The sequence below is a fragment of the Melanerpes formicivorus genome, unplaced genomic scaffold (assembly GCF_026170545.1).
Source record: "Melanerpes formicivorus ecotype bairdi unplaced genomic scaffold, bMelFor1.0.p_v2 SCAF_19, whole genome shotgun sequence".
Taxonomy (NCBI): domain Eukaryota; kingdom Metazoa; phylum Chordata; class Aves; order Piciformes; family Picidae; genus Melanerpes; species Melanerpes formicivorus.
The window spans coordinates 5480571-5498409 of NW_027142371.1; the positions used below are offsets into that span (position 1 = coordinate 5480571).

A 17839-nucleotide genomic window follows, 5' to 3' on the forward strand; every position below is an offset into this window, starting at 1 on the left:
TCTGTGGGTGCACAGAGATCAAGCCAGGAACCATGCACACCAGCACTAAGGTGTGGCTCAGCTGGTGACCGTGGCACTGCCTTGCAACAAGGGGAGGAAATTAGTAATACAAAAGGGGAAGAAAATTGCTGCAACTAGAAACTTTTAACTAAAAATGGCTTCCTAGGGGTGGAGGAGCCTCTAAAACCATACTGGAGTTTTCCCAGGGCAATTATCTCACATAGGAGCCTGGCTAATACCAGAGAATGCACCAATGCCACATGCCAGCAGCAAGGTTGTGCCACTGGCCACTGGGCAGACAGCCTGGCCCCATCCTGCTGGGGCAGATGCTGTCAGCACTCACCAGTACAGATGGAGTAACTCACATCCATCTGCTTGACAAGAGAGGCTACATCATTTACCGGGTCCTGTTTAGGTAAATGGGCACAGCCACCCCTGGTCTGGTGCCTATAAAGAGCAGGAAAAGGCTGCACTGCACAAATCTTTGTGGGGGAAATATTATTACAGGGTTGGTTTTTTTTGTGGTGCTTATCAGATATTCAGAAAAAGCCTGAGTGCAGAGCAGGTGCTGCACAGGGTAATGAGTAGACGAAGAGCATCATCAGCTTTGCACTTCCATTTTGTGGTCATTGCAGTGCAGGGAGCAGCACCCTGCTTCTCCTCAGCCCATGCTCACGCCTTCAGCCTGCTGGGGCTTGCCATGAAAATACCCATGAAGTGGCCTGAAACCTCAGCCCCAAGCTCCTGCTCAGCCTTTCCACCCACCAGGGTCTCCAGGCTGTCCTGGGCAGGCAGGGTGCCTCAGGACACGTGCTCCAGCTGCCAGCTCAGGCCATGCTGGACAGATTCATTGTGGCACATGGAGATGAAGGGGGAAAAGAAGTGGGAGAAACCACCCTGCTTTGGTAGTTGAGGTTTTTTTATGCAGTGCAGAAAAGCTGGAGGCTTTTGCAGTGCAGAAGGCTGAGTGATATTCCAGCCTGAGCAGGGAACGCTCTCCCCCGCAGGCGTGGGCTGCTGGAGAGGGAAGCCTCACTCTGTGGTTGCTGCTTTGCACCATGCTGGAGCTGCCATGCCAGTCCCTCATAAGGCTCCTCTCTTCAGCACCCTCCTGACACAGCCCAAACAGAAAGGGGTTTGCTCCCAGATCTTCTTTTGTAGCTGGCTGGGGTGAAGGGGGTTCCCCCCAACACACACCCCTGGGATGTGGCTTGGAGGCTTTCCTGCCCTTCTAGTTTTTCCTGTATGGGTCAACCCCAAATTTCCACATGTGCATCCATCCATCCATCGCCTCCAATCCCTGCCCAGCCCACCTGCTGCAGCAGTGATGCAGGCAGTGAAACACCCACAGCCAGGGTATCCATGGAGAGACATGGTCCTGGGGATCCCCCCAGACTGAGGTTGGGCACTCCCACTACAGCACAGCCAGGAGCGAGACAGGCTCCCACCCTCACTGCTGCAAGGAGAGGAGGTGGCCAGGCCGTCACCCCCAGGCGGCTGGCAGTGGCTGGAAGGAGCTTGCCACCCTGTTGGCTCCAGCCAAGCGCTGTGGGTGGGAGGAAGCTTCCCAGAAGATGAAGAGCTAAATAAAGGCAAGGCCTGGAACAACCCAGGGCTGCCAGCTATTTATTCTAGCGTGCCTGTACGCTGCCGAGCAAAAGAAAGCTATTCTAAAGCTGCTGCAAAGTAAGCTTGTCTGTCTGCCTGCGTCTGTTGATCAGAAATCTAATTACCAACTGCAGAATAATGACTGGGGGTGTCTTGGAAATTAGTTGTATTAAAGGTATAGCATTGTTCACATTAAGGAGCAGTATAATCCTGAAGAAGCTTCCAGGGCAGAGTGCAGCTGGAATGCGAGGAATCCATTCCACGGTGGTTCCCTGAGCAACATAGCCTGCAAACAGCACAGAGGGTGGAGCAGAGTGGACACTGCAGCCAGGCTCTGTGATAGCACCACAGGGATGGGAACCTGGTGTTACTTTGGAAATTATAAGCTGCATATCTGCTACCCTGGCCAAGAGACTGTCTTTTTACTATTTTTTTTGACAAAATGCTGCACTCTGTGTGAACTTTGCTCGTTATAATCTAATCCCAAAACACACCTCCATCCCTAAAGCTACCTGCTTCCAAGGTGTGGCCATCCCTCACTGAGCTTCCACTGTGAGTCATTCTTAGCACAAACCTTTAAAAGCAAAGTCAAGAGAATTTTTACACCAATCATAATAAAAGACATGTAAGGCATGTGTAAGTAGTGTCATGCAAGAGTCATCTGAAAGGTAAAAATCATATGGAAAAGTCAAGAGAAGGGAAAGGCGAGGGATGGTACCAGCAGGGACACCATTGCAGAGCACCTGCAACTTCTGGCTGGAGGCAAGGAGAAAGTTCTTCAGAGAGAGAGTTGTTAGCCATTGGAATGTGCTGCCCAAGGAGGTGGTGGAGTCACTGTCCCTTGAGGTGCTCAAGAGGGGATTGGACGTGGCACTTGATGCCATGGTCTAGTAGTCATGAGGTCTTGGGTGACAGGTTGGACTTGATGATCTTTGAGGTCTTTTCCAACCTTGTTGATTCTATGATTCTATGATTCTGGAATTGGTCTTTGGGCTAAGACTCTCTTCCTCCATAGGGAGACCTTTGGGTAAGACTCAGACTCCAAGTTATACTGAGTGCCACCTCAGGGAAACTCAGAGCTCTCTGGAGTTGTTCCTTGACTTTGCACATTTGGAGCCAGGCTGTGTTATTCATATTTTTAACACCTGCAGGTGCTTTGCAGACAGTGTATTTGCCACCAGCAGCCCCTAAGAACCTGTTCTCCTGTCGCTTCAATGAACTGCATTTGCATGAAGAGTGATAAAAGTTGCTCACTGAATGTAGCCAAACTCCTTAAGCCTGGCTGTGCAAGTTCCTGAGATGTGACTCGTCCGCAGGTGCAGTGTGCCACCAGCACACCCAGAATCATTACAGCTCAATGTATTCACAGTTCTGAACTGGGCGTTGCTCAATCTAAGCCAACCCCCCCAGCTCCACTGAGGACAAACTAGAACACAAAGGGCTTTATTTTCTGCCAAATTACTTTATCTTTTAATGTGATACCAACCCTCCCCACCAACATCTCCAACCCCCTACCACCTTCAGCCAAGTATCTTCCCAAACCCACCACCCCAAAGCAGCCAGCCCCTCTATCAGTATTACTCTGAAGCAGATGCTTGAAAAGAAAGACTTTAGCACACACACAGCTGTAAGAGCTCGAGGAGCATCCCCCAACCCTATACTCTGTCTACAACTACCTGAAGGGGGGGTTGTAGACAGGCAGAGGTTGGTCTCTTCTCCCAGGCAGCCAGTACCAGAAGAGGACACAATCTCAGGCTGCACCAGGGGAGGTTTAGGCTGGAGGTTAGGAGGAAGTTTTACACAGAGAGAGTGATTGCCCATTGGAATGGGCTGCCTGGGGAGGTGCTGGAGTCACCATCACTGGAGGTGTTCAGGAGGAGACTTGACAGGGTGCTTGGTTGCGTGGTTTAGTCGGTTGGGTGGTGTTGGATGATAGGTTGGACACGATGATCTTGAAGGTCTCTTCCAACCTGGTTATTCTATTATATTATTCTACTTGTGGCCATCCCTAATGAGAAATTTCTAAACAGCTTTTAGCATCCTGGGCTCACCCTTCATCCCTTAAACTCTCACAAGCACTTACCCCTCTGGGCTTACACATCTCACCTCCTGCTAAACAAAACAAACATGCAAACAAACCCCACGAAACAAAGGCAGCCCCCAACCTCCTGTAAGAAAGCAACCACTGCAATCTTTGTTCTTGAATATGTATTTTTTACTGAAAAAATCATTCATAAATTAACAAATACAAAAATGTACAAACACATGGGTAAATAAATGTAATGACACAAAGGATTGCTTTGCTGAGAAGTGTGTGTGTGTTTTAAAACACTAGTCTTCAGTGCAAAAACGTCCCCCTGGCACCTCTTAAAAACATAACAGTAAGCTCACAAGCCATGATGATGGAAAGCTACTTCAGAGTTTCAAGCCACTTCTGATGATGAGCGACCCGGAGCACGTGGCTGTTGCTCAGATGGTACCTCCCTTAGAGAAGCAGAGCTTTACAGGTAATCAGCTGTCAATAAATAGTTCTGCAAATAAAACCCACATGGTTCATTTAAAACCAAAAAAAAGAGAGAGAGAGAGAGAGAGAGAGATCAGCATGGAACAGGACCTGCCCTCCAGCAGGGCTGAGCGACAGTGTTGACAGGCAAGGTGGCAAACAAGTGGCCTGGTTGAACTTCAGCTGCCAACGTATGTACAAGTTCTCCTTAACACGAGAGAGTTTACACCATAACAGCACATGCGCTTGACAGTATGTTTTTAACAGTTACATTTACTATACAGTATTTGACATAGCTGAGAAGATTAACAGTGCACATTTTCAGGTAATCCACATCTCAAAAAAGGGAAAACAAAACAAAACCAAACCAAAAAACCCCAAAGCAAAACCAAACCCAAACAATTCAACATGATTAGAACAAAGGAACTATGAAGAGGGATGTTGCTGAGAGGGGGATGGACCCTTTCTGCGCCAACCGCTGAGTGCATTTCTGAGCAGAGGTAACAGCTTTTTGTTCAACACAAGGTGCGATGGGTGTCAGGTACACATCGAAGGCTGAGGATCCCGACTAAGGTAGTTTAAACACCTACTCACACACACATGCATGACTCCTGGGGTAGTGAACTTGGACTAGTAGAAATACATTCCTTGTTTGAAGCACCATTAAGCAAAGACAGATTTCTAGCAAGGTCTCAAGATGAAAGAAGAAAGGGGCAGGACAATGTGGGTTCAGCATCTGGAAAGGGTCCACGTGGATTAGAGATCAAGATTCAGAAGCGAAAGTCTTTATTGCTATATGTGCCATAAAAAGCAAATCCTCACCTCTGCCTATAAATAACCAGGTTGAATCCCCTTGGGAAGCAAGTTTGAAGCACATGTAAGTTCAAAGACTTTAAACCTAAGTGACAAAGTTACCAGCGCTTTTCCAGGGCAGGCTCGCTGTCCTCTCATACCAGCTGGTAAGATCCACAAGAATTCGTGTTTTACAAACTAACATTTTCTGGATACAGGTTAGGAATGCCCTGGGCAGTCACACCCACAACAGATGCGTATGGGGATCATACGTCCATGGAACTGAGAGAACAATGTAAACCATGAGAAGTTAAGGAAACCGAAGGCAAACAACGCAATAAAAAGAAAGTTAAAGTACTCTGGAGGTTAAGTACCCACAGTTGTTATGTATCAATACAAACGAAAGAGGAAACCCCAGCGTATTTACTTTTAAGTCAGAGAGGTCCAGTAAAAGTGCCTGTGTCAGTGCTGTGTCAGGACTGGATTGAGTGTCCATGGGAGGAGAGCCCAGAGCCCAGCCTGCCCACAGGGGCTGTGGGAACTAGGGGATGGCAGCTGGGAGAAGGGAGGGATGGCTGAAGGGAGTGTCAGACCAAGCTCTCTGGTTCACGTTTTCATGAGCTTGATTCACCTGTTCTTCATGTCCCTCATCCACTGGCCTACAACACCCTGCCCCACCAGCTGTGCCCATGCAAACACTGCCAGGTGCCAACAGAGATAACCAAGTGCAGTGTCTGGTTCCCACAGCACTTCAGCTGCTGGATTTACACCCTCAACACAAACTAATAATCACCTCCTACACTATATTGTCCTGTTACAGGGGTGACAGCAGGGCATGGTTGGTCCCAGGTGGCCTTGATGGGGCCAGCTGTCCCTTCCAAAGGGCAGCTCATGTGCAGGAGCAGCCATCCTGGGGGCTGTGGCCCCAGCAGCAACATGGGTGCAAGCTCTTTAGCAAGTGCCACGCTCATGCTTGCCATCAGCGGGACAGACAGCAGCAGGCAAGGGATTTTATTCCCTATGGCTTTTGGATTCATTTGCACATCATGCTGCAAAAGTGACAGAAAGGGGAGTACTTACGAAAAAACTCCCATTTCCTCACTCCCCCTGGAAAAAGTCACCCCTGTGGTTTCTGGAACGAGCAGTGACATGGCTGTATTGCTCATCTGCTACACTGCAAAGCCTAGGGCCCTGTCCCACAAACATTTCTGCATATGCACAGCTATATCATGCAAGCAGTCTCACTGGCTTAAAAGGGAACACCTTGCACAAGTACAGTGATGCACACACAAGTGTTTACAGAATTCAGGACTAAAATGAGTGACCATATGTAAACCTCTAGCTTGGATTTGAGCCATAGGAGAACAAATAAAAAGGGGCGCTTTACACAGCCTATTTACACTTACACTTCTTTAAGAAGCGATTCTGTTGTATAGACTTCAAGCAGGTCATTTAAAAAACCGCACAGACGTAGAAGAAGGGCATCAGAAGTCCTCTCCTCTCCCACCAGGGCAGTTGCCGGCTGAATCGCTCCCGACGATCGCCGCCGAGAAGCCGGAGTCCCTCAGCTGAGCTGCTTCCTGGAGGAGAAAGCGCACCCAAGGCGAGTCCCAGTGCCGAAGACTGCTGGAGGAGGAATGTGGAGATGAGAGCAGCAGGTTGAACTGTCGTCCTGAAACCCAGAAAGCAGGTGGCAGAAAAAAAGAAAGAGACTGCTGAGCTCGCCACACGAGCGTCGGGCTGGATTGGTACAGCTAGGGCAATTTGTGCGTGCACTTTCAGCCTTATTCTCCAAAATACTGTGATCCTTCATTAGACAAAGTGTTGCTTGTCCTCGATAACCCTTGGGAAAGAAAGTCTAGTGTGGTGCTTTCTTGGTGAAGGGCAGAGCAAAGTTATTTTCTCCACTTAATATTCGGTCACCAGAGCCAGCTCCGGTGTCAGGTTAACAGTGATGTTCTTATACAAGGCGTCATACGTGACGTTTGGAAAGTAGTTCAAGTTATTGAGGCCATCCAGGGCTTGCCTTTCTTTTGACTTCCTCAGCAAGGCGTACCTGTGCAAGGAGAACCAGAGGCCAGAGTCACTTCTATGTAGTCCAGAGTCCTGAACTGCACCCCCTCAGCCCATGCTACCAAAACACCCTTAAAGCAGCAAGTCCCAGCAGCAGCCATAAACCAACACATTTCTGAGTCCTCAACAATTGTTGCACTTCCTGTATTCTACATTAACTTTAGAGAAATCCCAGTCCAGCACTTGAGCAAAATGCTCTGTGCCACCAGCAAGCACTCAGCTGTTCAAACAACCTGAAACTGCTGCCCAGGGCCTTCAGGTCCCACTCCCAGGAGGAGGCTGAGCTCAGGGGTCCCTGCTAATGGCCTCACCAGTCAAAGCATCCAAGAGAAAAGCAGCTGGGTGTTGATGTGGTCCTTTCCATTTCTAAGAAACTGGACCACAAACAAGAGCAGAACTAAATGGGTTGACTCTGAGGGATGGGCAACAAGGAAGTAAAACTAGAATAATGATGGGGGAAGGAAACTGGCGTGGGTACACAAAACCAGCCTCAACTGAATTTAGGCCCAGCATGATGAGATATAAGGGCTAAGGGGCGGGGGGGAGAGTAAAAATAAGCAGAAACATCTCAGCATGACAGGACACTGACTTTCTACACTGCAGTCTTGGGAGCCTGGCAGCACCCAGGAGTTAAGAGCTAGGCTGAGACATGGGGACAGAAAAAGCATCAGGGAAGAGATGTGTCAGGAGGAAGAGAAAGATGCTAGGTGAGAATAAAGAACCAAAGTTGGTTTCAAAGCAGGTACAGCATCAGACACCGGCAGGACACTTAGTGTATTGATCAATATTTTCCTTGTCTAGTGAGAAGTGTAGGGTCCCCCTGGTCAGGTGGGAGAAGCAGCAGGGCTTACAGATGCCTGCAGCTTGTACTTGCCTGCAGGTAGGTGCAGAGCAGAGAGAAGCAGAGACTGTAGAGGATGTCACTGCTAAACCTCACCTAGGCTGGCAGTCAGGGACAACTGCCTTGCCCATCCTCACCACAGATCCCCTCCTCTCACATCACTGACCCACAGCCCCTGTGGACCCTGAACTAGGGCTCCTTGCTAGGCCCAGGAGGAGACCAGGGAAAAGTCAGGAAGAGCAGCACTGCACTGCTGGCCTTTCACATTTTCAGTGTGACTAAATATGGCTTCTCAAGCCAAAGCCAACCTCTCATTTTTCAAGAGTGAAACTAGAGAGGCACCTCTTACTGCCTTTCTGTCTTACCAACAGAGAAATGAAAACTAGGGCTAAAGATGATAAAACCTCAAATGGAAAGTCCTCCAGAAACTGGTCTGCTGTAACAAGAGATCAGCAGATAGCTCAAATGTTAGCTACAACACAAACCCTCTTGGCTGCCTCTTCTGCCAGCAGCAGCCAGAACAGAGCTTGGGCTGCCCAGCAGCTGTCAGCTACAAGTGCTAATTCCTGCAGCAGTATGAAAAAGGCATTTCTCTGGTTTTCTATTGCATAGTTTTCAGAAGACTCAAATCCCACCAAGGTCCCTAGGCAAAAGCAGTCATTCAAACAAACCCTGTGCTGTCAGGAGCAACCCTGGCTCCTTGACAGAAAGGTCACAGCTCTCCTGGAAACCTCCAGGGAGGATTTAGCTTTTTGAGAAAAAAGACAACACAATTCACACAGTACTTTTGCTCCTTAGGTACAGGGGACAGTCACTGCTCCTGATGGATGCCTGAAGTCTCATAAAAACCAGCAAAGCTCTGTATACCCAACCCACTTGGGGTCAAGAGGCAGGGACAGAAGAATGGAGAGGAATGAGTTGCTCAGTCTCAGCACTGTGCTGAAAGTGTACTTAGAGTTGCTGCCCTTTCTCTGTTAGCATGCACCAGCATGGGATGAAACTAGTGAGTGTCACCCTCTTAACTAGAAACCCTGAACTCTGTCCACTACCAAAGAGTACCACTGCAGGGGTCATTGCTTCTGCAATAGCATCTGCCTTTGTAGTGCAAAGCCAGGGTGCTGTCGCTGGACTTGGTTAGTGTTCCCGGGGACAGATGATGCTTTAGCAACCACACAACATCAGAGTCCCTGCTCTCTGCAGGCTGAGCAATGCCTCCTCTAACACTTGGACCAGGCTCATCTAGAAACACAGAAACTTCTCGGACAGCTGTCATTAGCCACCGCTTTAGCTACATCCTCCTGGAGAAACAGGACAGGTCCTCAGCCTGCCATGCTGACAACTCTCTCTTTTGAAGAGCATCCAAGCAGCTACAACCACAAACCTCACCGCAGAGATGACAGCTATAGAATGTAGGGATGGAGGGATCCGGGTACCAGCAGAGGCAGAGCACTGGTTTCCTTCAAGAGTTAAGACTGCTACTGCCTTCAAACAGCTGCAGGGAGCCTTGGTACATGGCAGACTCCGTGAGAAGGGCAATGGGATTCTTAAACAGAATGAACTTGCCTTCCCAGGAACTGCACTTCTCCCCGATGGTGGTGAGGAATTGATTTGTATTTCCCTGTGTCTCCTTCTGGTCGAGTCACTGAGTAGCCTGCATACTGCACCCTGTGTCAGTTAGAAGAGAAACAAAATCAACAACCACGTGAAAACCAAATCATCACATTTGCTGTGCCCTCATCACTTGCCAGGACAGCAGGCAGTGTGCTTGGGGCTGTGACCGCAGCTTTGCCTTTGCAGCCAGCAGATAAGCTCTGCAAACCTCTCCTCTCCAGCCTGGGCTCTGGGCAAGTCACACAGCACTTGGCACCTCAAGGCTGCACCCCAGCCAAGATCAGTCTGACCTCAGCAGCATGGGATATTGCGCACACAGCCAGCAATTTCCCAACCAGCACTTCTTTGTTTGTTTCCTGTGCAGGCAGGCTGGAGTGGTCTCCGTTCCCACAGAGCCACCGCTGCCAGGCTGGCAGCCTGGGTGAATTGGGCACAGCACACCCAGTGCTGGCTGCAGAGGTGACCCCGGCTTCTCTCCACAGCATGGACAAAGCTTGGCTTACAGAACCACCATCAGAACGGAGTTCAGGGAGGCCAGCTGAGCCCATACCTGTTCCAGAGGTCATCGTCTTCACCACCCCAGCCCCAGAAGGCGTTAGGAAAACCATTGATCTTCTGAAACTGCTCAACAGTCAGACCACTCACTCCACCAAAGAACTCATTGTAAGGAAGCCTAAGTGAAAAAGAAGGGGTTAGGGCAGAGCCTGTCAGTACTGCAGTTCTGAGCTGTGAGGATGCTTTTGCCAAGTCCCCTCTAACACTCACTTTGCACAAAGCCTGAGAAGCAAACCAAGATTCATCTCCCCCCCCTTTTAAAAGCAGCAAAACCTGACACTGACTGCTTAGCTATTAAGGCAGTGTGGAAGAAGAACAGTGCTTACAGATACATGTACTTATCCAGCTTGGCTGCAAAGTGCCTCGGCATCTGCCCACACCCGTAATAGTTACGGTCATTTTCTGGTATGTGGTCCACGTCGTGAAAGATGAGGCAGTCCCAGTCCAAGTCCTTCATTGCTTCCCGAAAGCCAACATTGAAGAGCATGGCACGGTTGAAGGGTTGGTTTCCAGCCTAGGAGAGAGAAAGCACCTTCTCAAGGGCAGCCCTGTGCAATCTGAGCTCCACACATGCATAGAGAACTGCAGAGGGCAACCAGCTCCCACATTGGTGCCACACAGGGAAATGACGTATTTGAACAGACAGACTGGTGACATCATCCAAGACTTAAATATGCATTTTACTGTGCAGGAGTGAAAATAAAAATGCTGAAGTCTTATTACTCAGACACTTGAGGGGAAAAAAAGGAAAAAAAAAACCACAACAAATTTTGATCAATCTTTTGAGACAGAGCTAAATACAGAGTGGTATTAGCTAGGTGGATGAAGTCAGACAGCTAAAATGACAGATTCATGGGTACATCAAACGACACAGTCTTATGTTCTATATTCATGACAATTGTCCAGATAGTGCCAGAACAAGAAACACATAACTGGTCAGGCCACTCCTCTACCTAGGGGATGTTGCCCAGAACTGCTACAGAGATAGACACAAGTAATGCAGCATTATTTAAACTGCAAATACCTGCTTCAAAGTTTTCTTGTCTTTTTTTTGTCTAAAGTATCTCCTCCAATACAGGATTTAAATTAAAAAGCAGCCACCCAACAAAACAAAAGGCACCCAAAAAGCCCCCTGAATCTCTACTTCTTTCACAGATAAAACCAAGTGTTTTGGGGCACACCTCTTAGCTGGGTCACTTTCAGGCAGAATGGGACAATTTACACATTGCAATATGTACACAGCACTGGTTAGGCCACACATGAGTTTTGTGTCTAGTTCTGGGTCCCTCAGTTTAGGAAGGAGGTTGACTTGCTGGAACGAGTCCAGAGAAGGGCAACAAAGTTGGTGAGGGGCTTGGAACACAAGCCCTATGAGGAGAGACTGAGGGAGCTGGGGTAGCTTAGCCTGGAGAAGAAGAGGCTCAGAGGAGACGTTATTGCTCTCTACAACGACCTGAAGGGAGATTGTAGACAGGCAGGGGTTGGTCTCTTCTCCCAGGCAACAAGCACCAGAACAAGAAGACACAGTCTCAAGCTGTGCCAGGGGAAGTTTAGGCTGGATGTTAGGAAGAAATTCTACAGAGAGAGAGTGATTGCCCATTGGAATGTGCTGCCCGGAGAGGTGGTGGAGTCACCATCACTGGAGGGGTTTAGGAGGAGACTTGATGGGGTGCTTGGTTGCATTGCTTTAGTTGATTAGGTGGTGTTGGATAATAGGTTGGACACGATAATCTCGAAGGTCTCTTCCAACCTGGTTTATTCTATCTATCTATGAACCCAAAACCTGCCGAAGGTTAATGATGTGACGTGGCAGGGGAAGTCCTCAGGACAGAGGGCAGAGCTGCACTTGCAGCTTTGGCAGACACGTCCCTAGCACAGCAGGTCTCTGCCCCAACCATTGCCGCCCTCAGGGCTCACTCACTTGTTCCACGACGTAGAAGGCAAACTGTAAACGTTGTCGCTGCAGCATGGGAATAAGGTGTCTGAAGAGGACAGGAAGATGCTCATACCGATTGCGGAATGGGATCAGGATCGCTACCTGGCAGGGAGAGGACATGGCTCTTACTGGACCACACCAACAGCTCCTGCCACAGACCTGCCCCAGGATGGGAAGAGGGACTGACTAGTGGGATGGGAAGGGGAACAGCACTAAATGTGGTGTATCAGCTCCTATCTGTAGGGCTGAGCAGTTTGAAACCCCTGCAGCCCCCACATCACCTATTGCATATTTGCTTTTTGGGGAATTGTTGCTGTGGGGAAATTCAGTGCAATCTCAGGTGGGAGAAGGACCTACAGCCCTCCCCTTTCACTGCTTCTGCCCAGTGCTCAGATCAGCAGGACTGGGGCCAGGAAAATGCTACCATGTTGCTCTAAGCCACTTCCTTCTGGGAATGGGAGTCCCCAGCAGTGTCACCTTCCCTTTCCAGGTTCTATCCTACCCCACAGAGGGCAGTGGGAGAATTGGTAGGCTCAGCAGTTGGGAAGCTCTCTGCCTTAGCAATCCATGCAGAAGCTCAGAGCTGATTGGTGTATCACTAAAGCAGCCCTCAAGCTCAGCATTTCTCCTCCAGCCACTGCGGCCCCACACTTCAGAGATCATTATACTCATTCCTCTGGAGCTGCAGCACATCAAAGACGTTCCTGGTTACCTTCCAGCGAGGCAGGCAGTCGCTTGGCTTCCAGTGGCCTCCCAGCTTGATGGAAGAGTCTTTTGAGAAGAACTGGTGGATATCCTCCATTGTGATCTCACTCATATTTACATCAATGGGGCCCTCTGTGGAGACAGCAAGCAGAAGCAGAGGAGAGGGTCAGGAACTGCTGTTGTCCTGAGGCAGCTGGGTGCCTACTCAGGGCAGTGCTCTGCTGCATCCCTGCACTTCACCCCCAGCACTACACACACAGGCAGCCTCTTCTTTGCCCCAACAAAAACAATTAGGAAACACTGCTAGCATGACTTGTGACACCTCCATCTCCTTAGCAGCTGGACTCCATTCAGGTTTGATGCAGCCCTCCATCAGAGACCCACACCAGCCAGGACACCATTCGACTCCTCCATACAGGTTTCCAGAAGACACAAAACCCCATACCTCAGCAGAGAGCACTTTCCCCCTTTCAGGAAACATTTAGCCCCAAAAGCCCCGTTTTCCACTGCAGTATCACTTCTGTGGAAGCATTTCTCCCAGCTGTGGCTCTTCTGGGGGGAATCCAGCCTGTCTCTCTCACCAGCCCCTGCCCAGCTGTACCCAGTACAGCTCGGGACTGGGATCAGCAGCGCTGCCAAGGGGCGAGAGAGCCATCCCACTGCCACTGCCCCGGAAAAGGGTTGGCTGAGCCTTTTCACCAGCTCCCAGTACACAATCCCTCTTTTGTTTGCACTAGCCAAGTGATGTGCTCCTGCTTCAGCAGGGAGGTGAGGCTCTGACATAGCAGGGATTAATTCCTGTGAGTAGGCAAACAATGATTTCCCAGGGAGGGAGCCGGCTCCAGACAGTGCTTCCATTCATCCCCAGGTGCCCAGAAGGGAAAGGTGCAACACCAGCAACCCAGAGAATGCCATCACATGTCTTCAGAGCCAGAGAGAGCAGGAGAGGGGCAGGGAGTTATTAGGATATCAGGATGCTACTCACTCATAGAAGGGAGCCTTTCAGGACAGGTGTGGTTGGGGAAGTAGGTAAAGTCTTCAGGAAGAAACGTTGTGGCTTGCAGAAAGGTGTCATTGTGGTTGAGATCAAAAGGATAATCTAGGGAATGGAAAGAAAAGAGAAGAATTTAGACATGAGCTGCAGGTCTTTGCCATTTCCAGCCACCTTGCTGTGCACTGTGAAAAGACTCCAAAGCCATCCATGGCTGTAAGATGCCCTCAATGGCATAGCAGTGTCCACACATGGCATGAGCTCTAGATGTGCAACCCAGCTGGGTGTTCACCCCTATCCTGGGGCAGGTGGCTGCAGAAGCCCTGGTTGCATTAGACAAACCACTGGTCAAAGGAAGAATTTTGAGTATCTCCTTTAGGTATCACAACAGCTGAAAGCAAAGGAGCACATGGCACTTGAAAGGAAAACCTACTCAGCACCTTATCCCTGAAGCACCACAGCACAGTGAGGCAGGACATGCTCCTCCAGCAGGTCCCTTCCTAATGGGGTCAGGGAGGGAAGTCCCCAGGCAGGTCCCAAAGCCAGCAAGGACTGTCAGTACAGCAGCTTGCACAGGGAAATCCTGCCTTGTATCCTCCTGAAAGGATCAATAAGAACTATCATATTACACGCAGCCTTTCTGCCCGTTCAAGTCATGCAGGAGCAGAGGAGCCCTTGTGCCTCAGCAGTCACAGCAGTGCCAATCACAGGATGTTTCTCCAGCCCCCCCCCCCCATTCCCCTGCATCCTTTTACCTTCCGGGCAAAACCCCTCCAGCCTGTTACACCTGCAGATGTTTTAAGGAGATTTTCACATTACTATAGAAAGCAGAAGTTCACGGTTAAGTCACCATCTTTGCATAAGGCATCTTCAGCCAAGCATGACCTTTATTTTAGACACTAGCAAAAGATCCCTGCCTGCAGTTAAGGCATCAGCTGCTACAGGAGGATGCTGCCTCTACACATCTGTGAGCATCAGATGCTTGGCAGAGGGTTGGCTTTAGATTCAACAGCACTCAAGACACCAGCACCAAGCTTACACCCCACAGAAGACCTGAAAAGTTATCCTTTAGGCTGAGCCACATAGTCCCATCACAGGCAGCCCTTGGACCCGCCAGGATGGGAAAGCCTCATCCTTTCCAGTTACCTTCTCATGAATGGGCAATCCTGAAGCAGCCAGCTGCAGAAGCACACCACAGGGCTGACATCCACCATGCTGATTCAAAGCAAGAGCAGCCCTGGGTTTCTCATGTGCACAATACAAACTAGCTGGTGTTCAGGCACCCGAAGACAAAAGAAAGTCTGCTGTCCCACTTGCACCCTCCAAGAGCTATCTAAGCAGCTCTGGACACAAGGGTTGCAAGTGATCCATCAGCACACACTCCATTTAGAGTAGGAAGCCAGATTTTTAAATTATTTTACTGAATCCAGTGTGAACTTCAGATTATTCTCAGCCAGCAGCCTGAACCTTTCAAATGAAGCACACGTGTAGTTTCAAGACCACCTTGACAGCAAAAAGGTTTCACACCTTTTACCCTGAGAGAAATATAATAAACCCAGAATTACCATGTAGTGAAGTGAGTGAATCAGCACAGAGCTAAGAATCTAAGTCATATTTAAGAACATATTAGATAATTGCAGAAGCAGAGTGTAATTTTTCATACCAGAAACACTGCATCAAGTAACCAGATTAATGGCATATCAAGGAAAAAGAATCTAGTAACAATTTAAACTTTTGAAGCAAAGCAGGGAAAGTTACTTTCACCTACAAGGTCAAAAGCTTTCATTTAAATCAACTGGGACAAGTCATCACTGGCTGGATACTTCGGCTTGCTTTCGTGTGTTAGTACTTACCACCACATCATTAGAGCTGTTTAACCACTCTAATAAGCAGTACCCAAGCAATTTCAGACTCAAGATGGACTTGTAAACAGAACCTAAGGGCTTTTAAAGTATGACAGATATTATTCTGGAGACTTGTTAGTGCTCTAAATCTTAATAATGAGATTCCCCTTAAACTCCCTCAATTTGAGGCATACTCTCAATACTTAGTCTAGCTGAGAGCACATGGTGAAGCTCAACTCCCCTCTTTGGCACAAAGGGTTGCCTTTTTTGCTTGTGGAAGCACAGAAGGGACCCCTCTTGGCTCACTGAACAGGGAACCTATTGTTGCATCTATTAGCAAATGCTGAAGAAGTTATAAATTACTTCCTCATTTTAATATAAGACCAAAAAAAGCAAAGGGCAAAGAAAAAATGCAGGTGGATGGGGACCAGCACACTGCTTGCAGCAGATCACACTGTCCTTGGTCACCTTTCCATTCAAGGGTGGGAAGGTCAAGCCCCAGATCCCAGAAGGACACACACACAAGGCAGCACTGCACTAAGAACTGCTCCTTGTCCAGCCTCTTGTTGGGACAAGCATGGTGCAAAGAAGAGGTTAGGTTGCAGCTCTGAAAACGTCACCAGCCTCCTGCTTCCCAGTACTCCTGTGAGGCTGGAGCAGGGCCAACCAGAGAGGGACCACAGGGTCTTCTACTGCCAAAACTGGCTTGCGACCTGTGCCAGCTCACCCCAGGCAGCAGCATGCCTACCCCTGTTCCACACACCTCTCCCAAGAAGGAAAGAGATGCAGGGATGGGCAGGTGACTCCCACTGCTGCCTGCAGGGTAGGACAGGGTCAGGAGAGTCTGGGAGCTGCAGCCAGCAACTCTGAGTCACCATGAGAACAGTCAAGTCCCTTTGCTGGGTCCTTCCCTGCAGTCATACCAGGTGGGTTGGCTCTCTCAGATTTCACACTTCCACTATGGTGTGGGGAGGATGCACTAACCAGGTAGTGTCACCGCCCAGGTCCCACCAAGGCACCTGAAAACAGAGTTGGGGAGGGAAGATACTGATCCTGTTAATAGAATCCTTGTGGTGACACTGCCATGTGCCTTCCAGATGTCACTGCCATCCATCACATGTCTGCTCCGACCTGCCTGCCAGCAAAGGTCGCCCAAGGACAGTGCACAGCACTTGTGTATGTCAAAAATGTCCTCAGAGCAGGAGAGTATCAGCCCATGCCTATGGAGCTGGGATGGACATGAGGCCCAAGCAAAGCCTTATTTCAGTAGCAGCAGTACTGGCATCACTGACACTAACACAGTAACCATTATCCTGTCTGCTTCAGGCAGCAGGAGCACACAGCAAGCTTTTGGAGGGCTTAGAGCCTGAGGACCACGACTGCAGTGGGACAGAGGCTCTCATCACTGCAAGCAGCAGCAGTGGAGCTCCTAACCCTGCTCCCCTTGGGGATCAGCCACTTCCTCACCCTGCATCTGCTTTACTTGATGTTTCCAGTCTTAAAAATAGCCCAGGCTGGCAGCTTCAGCAGGCAGAGAAGACAACCCAGGGTGTCAATCTCTTGCACAAGTTGATAAATCCCCTCCCTCACCCATCCCTGGTCAGAGTATAGCTAAACTGGTGGCCACAGCACCTGCTCTGCAGCAGGCTGGGCAGCCAGGACATGGCTTGGTTTTTTTATTGATAAGGAAGTCATCTTGCCTTGTAACACTATCAGCTCCTGCTGATGAAACCTCACTGTGAGCCGAGCTGAGCTCCCCAGCACCACAGCAGCCTGATGCCAACCACAGCAGCATGAGGCATGTCAGCAGGGAAGGTACACACTTGGTGCCAACACCAGCCCAAAGGCATTGCCTCACCCCAGCTTACACACAACCACTGTACCACACTTACACCAAAACTTGTAACCCTGTTATCAGCTTTGCATTACAGATGATGAGCAGCCTGGGAGTGGGAGCCTGCGACTCTGCTCCCCGCATTCTGCACAAAGTTCAATGTATTATTTGTGGCAGATCTCCAGCCAAGTCATCTCAGCTCATCCTTGCATGGGAAGAGTGAAGCATATGAGCACAGGCTCCTCCACGTGCTCGGGGGCAGGGCACTGCACACATGCTCCTGGGAAGTTATTTTTTAAACATGAAATCTGATCCCTGCCCTCAATTTGAACGTGTTTACCCTCAGACTGGTTGAAGCTAACCAGTTCGATTCCTGGAAAGCAAAGAGTTTTTTCAGCTCAAGATCCCCATCATTTGAGACCTTTCAAGACTTTTTCACCTCTTGGACAACTCAGAAGCATTTGAATTTATTTTTTTTTAACATAAAGAAATGACTATAATTTACCTAGAATGTAAACACAGGCAGTAACTCTTTGTATCAGCTGC

The 17839-nt window shown here is 49.2% G+C and overlaps 1 protein-coding gene across 2 annotated transcripts in view; it reads right to left on the bottom strand.

Moving 5' to 3' along the window:
- Nucleotides 1-3807: 3807 nt before the first annotated feature.
- Nucleotides 3808-17839, bottom strand: part of B4GALT5 (beta-1,4-galactosyltransferase 5) — a 53928-nt gene continuing 39896 nt past the window's right edge. For both annotated transcript variants that reach the window (XM_068149893.1, XM_068149892.1), the window contains exons 3-9: nt 13610-13723; nt 12632-12756; nt 11905-12021; nt 10310-10497; nt 9979-10101; nt 9381-9482; nt 3808-6959 (exon numbers count right to left, since the gene is read on the bottom strand). In XM_068149893.1, coding sequence (XP_068005994.1) covers nt 6812-6959; nt 9381-9482; nt 9979-10101; nt 10310-10497; nt 11905-12021; nt 12632-12756; nt 13610-13723 — 917 coding nt within the window. In that variant the 3' untranslated portion in view covers nt 3808-6811. The remainder of the gene's footprint in view (nt 6960-9380; nt 9483-9978; nt 10102-10309; nt 10498-11904; nt 12022-12631; nt 12757-13609; nt 13724-17839) is intronic.